General features: G+C 32.5%; 2 protein-coding genes across 4 annotated transcripts; one reads left to right on the top strand and one right to left on the bottom strand.

Moving 5' to 3' along the window:
* Positions 1-136: 136 nt before the first annotated feature.
* LOC118043691 (F-box/LRR-repeat protein At3g26922) lies at positions 137-3421 on the bottom strand. 2 transcript variants are annotated; one of them, XM_035051726.2, is made up of 4 exons: positions 3296-3421; positions 1815-2807; positions 405-574; positions 137-299 (listed from the first exon to the last, which is right to left on the bottom strand). In XM_035051726.2, the coding sequence occupies exons 2-3, from the start codon at positions 2790-2792 to the stop codon at positions 416-418; spliced, it is 1137 nt and encodes a 378-aa protein (XP_034907617.1). In that variant the 5' UTR covers positions 2793-2807; positions 3296-3421; the 3' UTR covers positions 137-299; positions 405-415. The 2 variants fall into 2 exon arrangements, with proteins under 2 accessions (XP_034907617.1, XP_034907616.1); XM_035051725.2 differs by having other exon boundaries at positions 137-574.
* Positions 3422-6864: 3443 nt separating this feature from the next.
* LOC118043693 (zinc finger BED domain-containing protein RICESLEEPER 1) lies at positions 6865-11022 on the top strand. 2 transcript variants are annotated; one of them, XM_035051728.2, is made up of 4 exons: positions 6865-7073; positions 8376-10373; positions 10468-10524; positions 10621-11022. In XM_035051728.2, exons 2-3 carry the CDS (start codon positions 8399-8401, stop codon positions 10512-10514), a joined length of 2022 nt encoding a protein of 673 aa, XP_034907619.1. In that variant the 5' UTR covers positions 6865-7073; positions 8376-8398; the 3' UTR covers positions 10515-10524; positions 10621-11022. The 2 variants fall into 2 exon arrangements, with proteins under 2 accessions (XP_034907619.1, XP_034907620.1); XM_035051729.2 differs by having other exon boundaries at positions 10607-11022.
* Positions 11023-12203: the final 1181 nt, after the last annotated feature.

Raw genomic sequence — 12203 nt, 5'->3', positions numbered from 1 at the left:
TCACCCAACAATTTCCTTTTTACCTTTTGGGCAAATTTTGCTAACACATCGTATGCAGGGTTCTTTCTCAGCAAGTTTAATGCAAACTGCTGATTTCAATCGGAGCTACTCATTACATTGGATTAACCAAGCAATGTTTGCGGGAAAAAGAACATCATATATTGTATTGCTGTATGCTACAAGGATCAAGCCAGATCGATTAGAATGTAGATTACAGGTGTCACAGGAGTACCTAAGCACTTGAAAGACATTCACATGCGTATGGTAATGGAAAAAACTGCCTTCATATAGCTTCACAGCTTTGTGCCCACGAAATTACAAGGCATGTTAGTGTGAGACTGAAGCAGTTATTATTTAAGTGGCATCAACAGTAACTTTGAATGTAGAAGGAGATGTTCGATTACCTTGGGAGATATTAGAAGCATACTTTCAGCAAAGAAGAGCTTCTAAGAAAGTAATTCAAGACATGGGCAGGTAGAGTGACATCCTTGTGGTCAGTTTTCAACTTCAGATACTTCAAATTAGAAAACGGAGAAGGATGTTTATTTAGAGCAGCTGGAACCTTTGAGAGAACCTGGAAACATGAAAATTTCATATAAAATGAAACCAGACTAAAGGATGTTCAAGAAACAAACCCTTGCAAAATAAATAAATAAATAGAATAATTAACATTTTAGTTATTCAGTGAGCAACAAATGATAAACATTAGTTGGGTATGGCAGAAGAAAACAGTCTGTTAGTTATTAATGAACAAAAGTCAGCAGCAGAACAAGAATATAAAGGATTTGATATTTCATCAAATGAAATTCTTTTAGGTATCGCTAACTAAATAATAATAATAATAATAATTATTATTATTATTATTATTATTTAGTCGTGAGTAAAATATGCATGAAAAAGAACAAACGAATCCTTTTAACTTGTAACACTACTTGAAAGCTATAAATGAGAAAATTAATAATCTGTTAATGACCCTCGACCATACTTGAATAAAAAATTGCAGCTCAAGAAAATCCAGTTTTATCAAATATTCAAAGCCTTGCAAGCCAACCAATCAGTGGTAAGATTGTATGGAAAAAATAACTGTAAAAGATGTATGCTCAAATTTATTGTATCTATGCCCAGCATGCCACCATAAAGAAGGAGAGAGCCTGAGGATAAGAACGCATTTAAGATGCATGGAATGTAAAATTCAATTATTCAAGGATATGTCACGTTTCAACATTACACTTTGAGGGTCAATCAGTAGCAGCACCATTGCCAAAATACAAAGCAAACTCATAGCATTAAAAAAAGTAAATATTTAATGTCAAAAAGCTTATGCCATCACCTGTAGAATTCAACACTGCCTAATAGTTAATATTACAGAATTTCAGGAATATGACTCCCAAATCCTAAAGAGTCCTTATCAAACGCACTTGGGCTAATGCACAAGCAAGCGACCACACACGAAATCCTAAAATTCTTTCATGCAGTTAAGAGAATATCTTTCAACTCTTCAATGTAAAACATAATAGGAGGCATTTGTCACCTAAATTAGCAGCACTCTAGGGAATGAAGTAGTAGTTAATGTGCTAGGAACTTTATGAAAGGTTAACAAGACGCGTCTAAATGAATGCACACTAAGAAAATCATTTTCTTAAAGATAGCCACGCAAATTAAGAATACAACCTCCTGCACAAATCTTTAAAGAGACAAAAATGGTAAAATTCGCAATATCTCTAATGATGACATGCCATCTGAACTTCACAGCCTTGTACCACAAACTTTAACAAAACAATCTCTTAAATTGTAGAATGTTTTAAAATATGCACCTCAATGATATTCATGGATAATGTCAAAGATTTTGCACTGCAGAACTGATGAAGCATCTTGATGAGATTGAGACCAAGCCCCTGCTCGGTTTCTTCTTCTTCTGAAATGTATTCATCTTCAACTACATAGAATGGATAGTAATGATTGTGATAGTATCTCTGCAAGACTACATTTACATCATCCAAAGAGGTAAGATTCACTTCAGACCAAAATAGAGGAGTGTTCCCATCAAACTTGAAACTGGTAAGCTTAGGAGCAAATAACATAACTTTGCACCCCTGCTTAATTCTATTATATCTCCAATTTAAAATTTCCAAGCTTTTCAGACTAAGAGCATGAATATTGAAGTTTTCAATCACGTTTAAGCATATATCTTCAATTGTCAGATTTTCAAGATTTGGGCAACTTGAGAAAATCTTTCCATCAAAATTCTGAGCCCCACCAAGATGCAATGTCTTCAGAGACTGCAACCCCAATGACTTTGGCAAAGCTAGACCACCGTCAACTTTCAATTTCAGGCTTCTCAATGATTCACAGTCAAAGAAACAACGAGGCAACACAATTGGCACATCCCAATGAGCAGTATTTATAGATATCTCTTCCACGTAATGTTTAACTGCATAATATATCAGAGATTCTACCACACTATATTGACAATCACGACGTGTATCTAAGGAAAGCTTAAAAGCCTTGACGTTATTACGACGTACTAAAACATGACTGATAAAATCAGTGAAATTGTTCATGTCATCGTCATAATAATATGAACTTATTAAGGATGAAAAAGTCTCAAAATTGAAGTCAAGATAGGGATGAGATTTCCACACATCCATCCATCTTCTGGACAAAACACAGGTTTGAACAACCTGCACTGCGTCCAAAAAAGATAAAATGTGATGGAGAAGTACATTTGGTAGCGTGCTGATCCTGTCTTCATTGTTGTTCAGCGATGACCTCTTTCTAGTCCTTGATTCCATTCTACCTCACCAACCCTGATAAATGAAAAGACATTAGAATTACTAATTACGATCCATTAAATGAGACTACGAAGAAAATAATTGTTAAAATCCATGCTTTGTTGTTCCGATTAAGCCAATTAATTTCCAAAACCAATAACCAACGAAGACTAATTGATTGATTTTACTGCATACCAATTTGAAAAAAAAAAAAATATTACCTGATTAAAAATCTATTGTTTTGAATCAATGACCTAAGTCAAATTGCATTTGGAAGAAAAAATCTTATGATTTGCTTGGATTAATACTGAGTCGAAATAAATAAATAAATAAAAAGTAAACTTCCTTGTGTGCTAAAACTATATTCAAAATCTTCCAATTTATGTAGATAAATATCAACCCATCTATCTGTCTATCCATAGGCAACAACCAATAAACCCCAATCTATTAAAGGCTTAAACAGTACGTGCTGCATGAATTTATTGTATACCCATTTGATTTCAAAGGGTTTTAAGGATACTCACCTGAGAATTTCGCCGGAGACGAGACAGTACAGGGGAAATTGAGGGAATCGTTTTGTTTTTTTTATGGCGAGTGAGGAAGTGTTAAAGTCGGCGGGTTTTCACTGCTGTTTGGAGCATTCCAGCTAATTGACCGCAGACCGGATATATTTGTTTTTTTAATAAAAAAAATTAAACATGAAGCTTTCTTTTTCCATATTTTTTCACAATAAAAAAATATCAAGTAAAAATAAAAAAAAATATATATATATATATATATTTAATTAAATAAATAAAATTTATTAATAATAATTAAAAATATATTTAAAAAAATCAGAAAAATATATATAAATCAAAATAATTGATATATTTATCATATTATATTCAATGACTTTGTTAATTAAAATTATTTTTTTATTTGATCAAATAATAGTAGAAATTGACATATATAAAATTAATTAAATAAAATGAAAATAAAAAAAAATATCTTATAAAAATTTATGCTTATTAGAAATATTAATAAAAAAATATTCTTGTTAAATAAAGTTTAATTATATAAAACACAAAAAAATTAAAGATGAATTAGAATAATATCTTCAAAATTAAATACATATAAAAAAAATTAAAAAAAACAATTACTATCTAAAAAAGACTAAAAATAAATAAAAATAAAGAGAGGGGTATTAGTTTAAATATAAATTAAAAAAGCATATAAAACAAGCTTGGTTTTCTTTAAATGGAAAAATTACAAAAAAAAAAAAAAAATAGGTGTAAATGGATTTGGTAAGCCAGGTCAGCGCTTGGCCCATTGAGAAAAGGCTCACATGCAAGCTCTATTTTTTTAAAATGCCAAATGTGGTGAAAAAATAAAATATTTATTGTTTTGACTTGAAAATCTATTTTTACCCAAATCATCTAAAAAAGACTTAAATACTTAGACTTTGTATGTGGTTAAAGTATTGATCAATATGTTTGAGTGATTAAATTAAGTCAAGTCGGCTATAAGTAGCTAGCTTTAAAAAATTTATATAGACATGATCTTAATATAAGATTTAAATATTGAAAATTATAAGACTAAAATTGTTAATATAAGTTAAATGCTAATAATAATTAGTTTAAATGATATGGAAACATATTAAATAATTTAAGTAAAGAATAAATTGATTGTTTATCGAGTTAAATTTCAAAATAAATTAAGGATTTAATAATAAATGATATTGTTTTTATTGGTAAAGGAGAGACCACAAAACCCACTTAGCAGCAAGAGATAATTTTACTTACCCCATATATCAAGTAGGTGCTCGACAATTTTAAACTAATGTATTAATTAATAGTGTAAGCAATTTTTCCTTCAATGTATAGTAATCTATTTGATAAATGTTAATTGTTAAAGAAACAAGTAATCTTGGTAAATGAAACTGTTTCCCTAACTAATGAATAATTATAGAAACTAGTTATTTTAGTTAATAAAACTATTATCCTGATTAATAAATAACTGAAAAAGCTAGCTACCTATTTATTATGAGGTTCAAACTCATCTCGAGCTCGATGTTCATCCATTGTATAGAACCTATGATTAATCTGTTCCAAGACAAATGCAAGTTGGGTGATCTGTTCTTGTAGTTGGGGTAGGTCAGTGTTTGGGTTTTGATTATTTAACATATTGTAAAAATTACCACCAAAGGTTGAGGAAGGAAATTAGTGTAAACCTTGCTCTAATCCCAAAATTAGTGCAAACCTCCTTAGTCAACCTCACGTCGACTGCTAAGAGGGAAAGAAATACAAAACATAGTCTCTCTATCAATCAATTAAATCTCTTCATTCTCAAATTTATCATTCAACAAAAATTGGCAACTACCTTTTTTTTCCATCACTACCACTTTTAAATGATTACATATGATGCTATAATTCAGGAAATAAGCTAGGAAAGAATTGCTATCATAGCAACAAAATCTTACGAAAATAAATTAGGAAAGAATTAACAACTTAGCAAGAAAAAATTAAAATCAATTGATAAGAATTGTAAGACCTGAATAAGCATAGTTTTTAGAATTAGCCCGATTTAAAGTTCAAGTTTCGAGTTTTGACCGAGTCACCGGATTTTGAACAAGTTGTTTAGGTCAATTTTAAAAAAATAATAATTAAAATGAAGTCGTTTTAATAAAAAAACAAAAATCAACTAGTTGTAACCAAGTTTTTTATCAAGTCGCAAGATTAATTTGCCAGGTTAGTCAAGTCAACCCGCCAAATCATACTGATTTTTTTTTTCTATTTTTTTTTTAACCTGATTCAATTTCAATTTAAATTTTTTAGATCCCGAATCAACACTTAGACTGGGCTGAATTTGAAAATTACGCAAATAAGTCTTCGTTTTCCACGATTCAAGAAGCAGTTTCCGCCTAGGAACCGTGCTTTGCATTTGCATCGGAGAGGGAGGGACTCAATTTGGTCATCCTCTTCTTAAAAAATAAAAGAAAAAAAGAAAAAGAAAGAGAGATAATCAGTGAGAATGAAAGAAATGGGAATGTGAAATGTCTAGCATTGTTATTCTAGGTTTTTTATAAAGTATTTTTTTTAAATACATTAATTTTTTTTAATTTTATTATACTAATAGATCAAAACAATCTAACAATAAAAAAAATTAAAATACAAATTTTATTTTATTTTTTAAAAAGTGACCATATTGCAATATTAAATAGAATAGAATTTTCAAATCAAGAGACAAGAGATTCAATTTTTTCTTCGGGTGTGTTTAGGAACGTGGTGCAAACCGTTATCCTTCAAATTTTGATTTTTTTATTTTTTTATTTAAAATAATTTTTTTTAATTTTCAAACCGTTTTAATGTGTTAAAATCAAAAATAATTTTTTAAAAATAAAATATTTTTATTTTAATATATTTTTAAATAAAAATTATCTTACACTGCAATTATTATTATAATTCTAAAATTTTTTATTTTAATATATTTTATTTGTTGATAAAATCAAAAGAAATGGAGAGGAAAACAGGAGAGAGACGAGAGACTCGCCTCTCTCAATTGTTTTAATAATTATCGAGATGGAAAATAGGAAGCTGAAGTAACATGACCAGGAGCCCATCAAATCAAAAAGTGATGAGAAACATTTGACCCCTATTTGCTAATTTAAAAAAACAAATCGATTCTTATTTTTTTTAATCCATTTCCATCCCTTTTTGTACATCCCATTCATAAAAAGAAAATGCACTTCCGTCAATGAAATTAAACTAACATTCTTTTGACATACGCATGATATTAAAATATCATTTTAATATCTAGAGCTTAAATCATAAAAGAAATAAAAAGAAAAAGAAAAAAAAAGTACAATGAGAGACTTGGTTAGGTCCAATCCAAAAACAATGCCCCCACATTTTGTCGAAACCCAACGCACCACAAATCAACCTAACAATGAGCAAACGGACCCAAGCATGGGTTTAGCTTCAAATTAAATTTCAACATGGTCCCTTTATTTATTTATGTTTTTATTATGATCCAAACTTACTTCTTTTTTTTATACAAACACCACCTCTACGGCTCTACCAACTCCGCTTTAACAAACAAAAAAAAAAGTATATTTCCAACACTGGTTATTGGCCCACAACTCGTTTCCAACATGACCAGATTTCTTACCGGATCCTTACCCGTTTTCTCTCCAAATCTCAACAACCCCACACCGGATCCTTTTTTATCTTTTCTTTTCTTCACCGAGTCCAAACTCTAAACCTTCCCGGATCCTCTGATCGGGCTCTGTGGAGCTCAAAAAGCAAAGCTTATCCAAGAATCCATGTAAGACCCTCTCTCGCTCATGATTCGTTTTTCACCTTTTTTTTTTTTGTTTCTTTAAGGTTCTTGTATACGCAAGTCTTTTTTCTTTATTTCTGTTTCCTTTCTTTCTTTTCAAAATGTGATTTAGTGCTTACTTCCTGTATTTTGAGATGGCCCATTTACTGTTTTTTGCTGTTACTGTTCAGTTGATGGTTATAATGGCTGAACGATTGGATCTTGCATTCATGTTAAGGAGAAAAGTAAAGTTAAAAAGTTTGTATTTCTTTTTTCTTGGAAAATTGGGAATTTGATGATGGTCCATCTATGTTTTATAGCGTTTCTTGGTGCGGGAACACTTAATATTTATAGAGGTGATTGGAGCTGAAACTATTGCTCCTTTTGTTAATTTTGATTGAGAATTGTGGACTTTGAGATGATGGATTGGTTTTGAATTTATTGTATCTGTTGAGTTATGGTGTATAAGGAAGATTGAATCTGAAATGTCGGGTTTTGAGTCTATGAGAATTTAGGGTTTTAAGATGATCAATTCATTTGTTTTTTGGTGGATTGGTTGGATTTTTTATTCATGGAGGCTGGAGCTGGAACTGTGATTTTATTGAGTGATTTAAGAATACTGGATTTTGAAATGATTTTTTTGGTTTGTTGTGACAATTTGTCATGTGATTGTTATTTCTTTGGTAGATGATGACACCACTGACAGCCTTGATTTTGGTAATGCGTTTGAATGTGCGTGTGCCTTTTATTTTTTTCCCTTAGAGGATAGTGAAAGTTGAAAGAGTTGGTCGCGTAGTTTTTTGGCCGCTGCTTATTAATGATGTAATTGGAAGATCATTTGTGTACTGTTTCCTAACCGTTTCTGTTGAGGGAGTTGCTTCTTGTGAGTTGGGCTGGGTTGGTCTTTTTGGATGCATGATTGTCTGCAATGTTTTGGTATAAGTGAGACCCACATGTTTAGTTTGTGGATGCATGATTGTCTGCAATGTTTTGGTTTAAGCGAGACCCACATGTTTAGTTTGTGATGCTCATACTAAAGGTATTGTTGCCAGGAAAAAAAGAGTATGAAAGTAATTGCAAAGCATTTTTCTTGTTTTCCTGAGTTTGGCCTCTCTAGTGAACCATGCTATGTTTTGGCTTTAGGTGTTAGGAACGTAATCTTTGTTTTTGGATTTAACCCATCTCTAGGTCATCGGTCTAATCTAGTGTTGTTTCATGTCTTCTTTATTGGTTTCATCAGTGTTGAAATTTTATCAAAGGTTAAATTATTCATTTGTCACAATTTTTCTTGATTCCTGTCAAATGCAGACCCTGGCTCTTAAACCTATGCAATGGAAGTATCAAATGAATCAGCTATTAAGAAACCAAAGAGGTTGACGTCTGTCGTATGGAATCATTTCCAAAGGATCAGGAAGGCAGATGTATGCTATGCTGTTTGTGTGCATTGTGACAAGAAACTCAGTGGGTCAAGTAATAGTGGGACTACGCATCTAAGAAATCACTTAATGAGATGTCTTAAAAGATCTAACTATGATGTGTCGCAACTACTTGCAGCAAAGAAAAAGAAGAAGGATACTTCCCTTAGCATTGCAAATGTCAATGCCAACTATGATGAAACACAAAGAAAAGATGAATATATTAAGCCCACAATTATAAAGTTCGATCATGAACAGAGAAAAGATGAAATTATTAGCCTTGGAAGTTGTAGGTTTGATCAAGAACAGAGTCGTCTGGATCTTGCCCGAATGATAATATTGCATGGTTACCCATTAACCATGGTTGAGCATGTTGGATTCAAAATATTTGTGAAGAATCTTCAGCCTTTGTTTGAGTTTGTGCCAAATAGCTCCATTGAAGTCTCTTGTATTGAGATTTATATGAAAGAGAAACAGAAAGCGTATGAGATGATAAATAGATTGCATGGCAGAATTAACCTTGCTGTTGAAATGTGGTCTTCTCCAGAAAATGCTGAATACTTGTGTTTGATAGCGCACTATATTGATGAGGACTGGAAATTACAACAGAAAATTCTAAATTTTGTGACCTTGGATTCTTCTCATACTGAAGATATGCTTTCCGAAGTGATTATAAATTGTCTCATGGAATGGGATGTTGAATGCAAGTTATTTGCCATGACATTTGATGATTGTTTTGCTGATGATGATATTGTGCTCAGAATTAAGGATCGGATCTCACAAAACAGGCCCCTTTTGAGTAATGGTCAATTATTTGATGTCCGCTCTGCTGCACATGTTCTAAATTTGATTGTTCAAGATGCCATGGAAACAATCCGAGAGGTGACTGAAAAGGTCCGAGGAAGTGTTCGATATGTTAAAAGTTCGCAGGTAATCCAAGGAAAGTTCAATGAAATTGCCCAGCAAATTGGAATCAGTAGTCAGAAGAATTTGGTTCTTGATTTGCCAACTCGGTGGAACTCAACATACTTCATGCTCGAAACAGTCATAGGATACAAGAGTGCATTTTGTTTCTTGCAAGAGCGTGATCCAGCCTATACCTCAGCTTTAACTGATGCAGAGTGGGAATGGGCCAGTTCCATCACTGGTTATTTGAAACTCTTTGTTGAAATTACCAATATCTTTTCTGGGGATAAATGTCCAACAGCGAACATATATTTTCCTGAAATTTGTGATGTTCACATCCAGTTAATTGAATGGTGTAAGAACCCAGATGATTTTCTTAGTTCCATGGCATCGAAGATGAAAGCCAAGTTTGATAGATATTGGAGCAAGTGCAGTTTGGCTTTGGCAGTAGCAGCCATCTTAGATCCTCGATTCAAGATGAAATTGGTGGAATATTATTATTCCCAGATCTATGGTAGTACTGCCCTGGATCGAATCAAGGAAGTTTCTGATGGCATTAAGGAGCTTTTTAATGCATACTCCATCTGCTCAACATTGGTTGATCAAGGTTCAACTTTACCTGGCAGCAGTTTACCTAGCACCAGTACTGATAGTAGGGATAGATTAAAGGGTTTTGACAAGTTCCTTCATGAATCTTCTCAAGGTCAGAGTGCAATATCTGATTTGGACAAATACTTGGAAGAACCGGTCTTTCCTCGCAATTGCGATTTCAACATATTAAACTGGTGGAAAGTCCACACACCTAGGTACCCTATCTTGTCTATGATGGCACGAGACATTCTGGGGACTCCCATGTCAACTATTGCGCCAGAGTTGGCTTTCGGTGTTGGAGGTAGGGTGCTTGATAGTTATCGCAGTTCCCTGAATCCAGACACTCGACAGGCTCTGATATGCACAAGGGATTGGTTGCAGGTGGAATCAGAAGGTTTGTGTCCATAATCTTTGAATTTTTACTTTGATATATCTGGTTGGCCCATAATTTCTCCTCTACTAATTTCCTGCTGTTGTGATTGTACCAGATCACAATCCATCTTCTGCTCTAGCGCTTTATGTTGAAGCGAATTAGTCTGTTCATGGTATGTTATCAAGTCACATGAGTTGCAAATAAATCTATGCCCCCTTAATGCTTATTTTTTCTTATTTATTTATTTATTTTAGTCTTGCCATGCAAGGTTGATGGGGAGCTATCTTGAAGTTATGTGCTGTATGATGGTACCTGATTGTTTCCTACACATAGGCCTCCAGAGTTTGGTGTAGCAGAGTTAAGTTTATTCTCTATGTTCATATTGCAGTGTGACTAAACTGCTACTTAGGTACAGTTGCTTCATCAAGAAGCTGAAATGTACATTTTGAGGATAGCGACTAAAACGTTTGTGTTCTAGATTCAAGGACATGCAAGGTTAACGTATCCTCCGCTTGAATTTGAAGAATTGGAGCCTCTATTGGGCAGATCTCTTATGATAACTAGATGAAACGGAAATTTAGTGGATGGTGTTGATATATAGTATTTTCCAACTTTCATTTTCACAAATTATGTTCTCATAAATTCAGTGATTTTGAGTTTTGACTGATTATGTTACTTCCAATTTGAGGGATTTTCTTTTGCTGCATCACGTATAGTTTACAAACTAAAATTAATAATAATGCAAAGGCATGGCTGACTGCAAATTGTGTTAAGAAGTCAATAATCTAATGTGATACTGCAAATTCTTGTGAACGTAAGGAGCTTGACTGTTCGTGCGTTCTTATGTGTTTGTTCTTTGTGGTGTTCCAAGAATTTATGTACAAATATATTGAACAGGATGTAAAATAGCGGGAAATTGAAGGTTAATTTATCAGAAACGAGTTTGCTATAATGCAGCTTTTCGATTTTAAAAGGTTAAATAGAATAAAGAAATGGTTTTTTTTCTTTGAAAAATCCTGATGCTTTCCTAAAGGTCTATGTTCCAAAACATTGATATATCCAAGATACGAAATACAACTTAATCAAATATAAGGTTATTTTATGCATTGGTGTTTTATCACGGATGCTTTCCTAATTATCCACAAATATATTTTAAGCAATCTTGTAAGAAAGAATTTATTAATCTCGCATGAATTTATGAGGTGTTTGCTAAACTTAGGAATAATATGTGAATAATTTATTGTGGATTGTAATAGTAAATTTACTATTTTATCCTTTAAACAAAAAAACAATTGGGTTGATTATTGGGTTTGGAGAGACTTTACTGACATGTAAAAAGGATGGAAATACCTTTAGGTGCAGAAAACTAAGATCTAACATGTAGGGGCAGTTTAGGGTTTTTATTTATTCAAGCACAGTTAAATTACTTACATGCTTATAAAGTCGAAAAAGTCCTTGACTTTGATCCAATGTTAGTTTTGTCTTTTCAATTTGGTATTTTCTCGTTAATATTAAGGAGGTAAAGTGGGTAAAGGAAGTTTTGTCTTTTGTATTATAATAAATATTAAAAAAAATCTAATGTTGATGCATGATATATGTCGTCGTCTTGGGGGTAAAGTCTAATTTGTCTTAGTATCTCCTTAATTATTGGTCGGTGCATGTTGTTGATTGACATCTAGTTTGGTGTCAATAACCCTTTTATTTTTCATTTCCTTTCTCTCTTTACCCCGGTTTCTATGCTAGGTCCCCTCAATTCCTTTTTTCTTCGACTCCGGTCCCTATTATTTTGATTCCTACTTTTTTATCCTCTGCCCTTTGTAGAGTTTTGATTATTTTTTCAACTTCTTTCTT

Source organism: Populus alba, chromosome 11 (assembly GCF_005239225.2).
Source record: "Populus alba chromosome 11, ASM523922v2, whole genome shotgun sequence".
In the NCBI taxonomy this organism is placed as follows: Eukaryota; Viridiplantae; Streptophyta; class Magnoliopsida; order Malpighiales; family Salicaceae; genus Populus; species Populus alba.
Note: the sequence above shows the minus strand (reverse complement) of the source record. Positions and strands in the feature narration are given on the sequence as shown.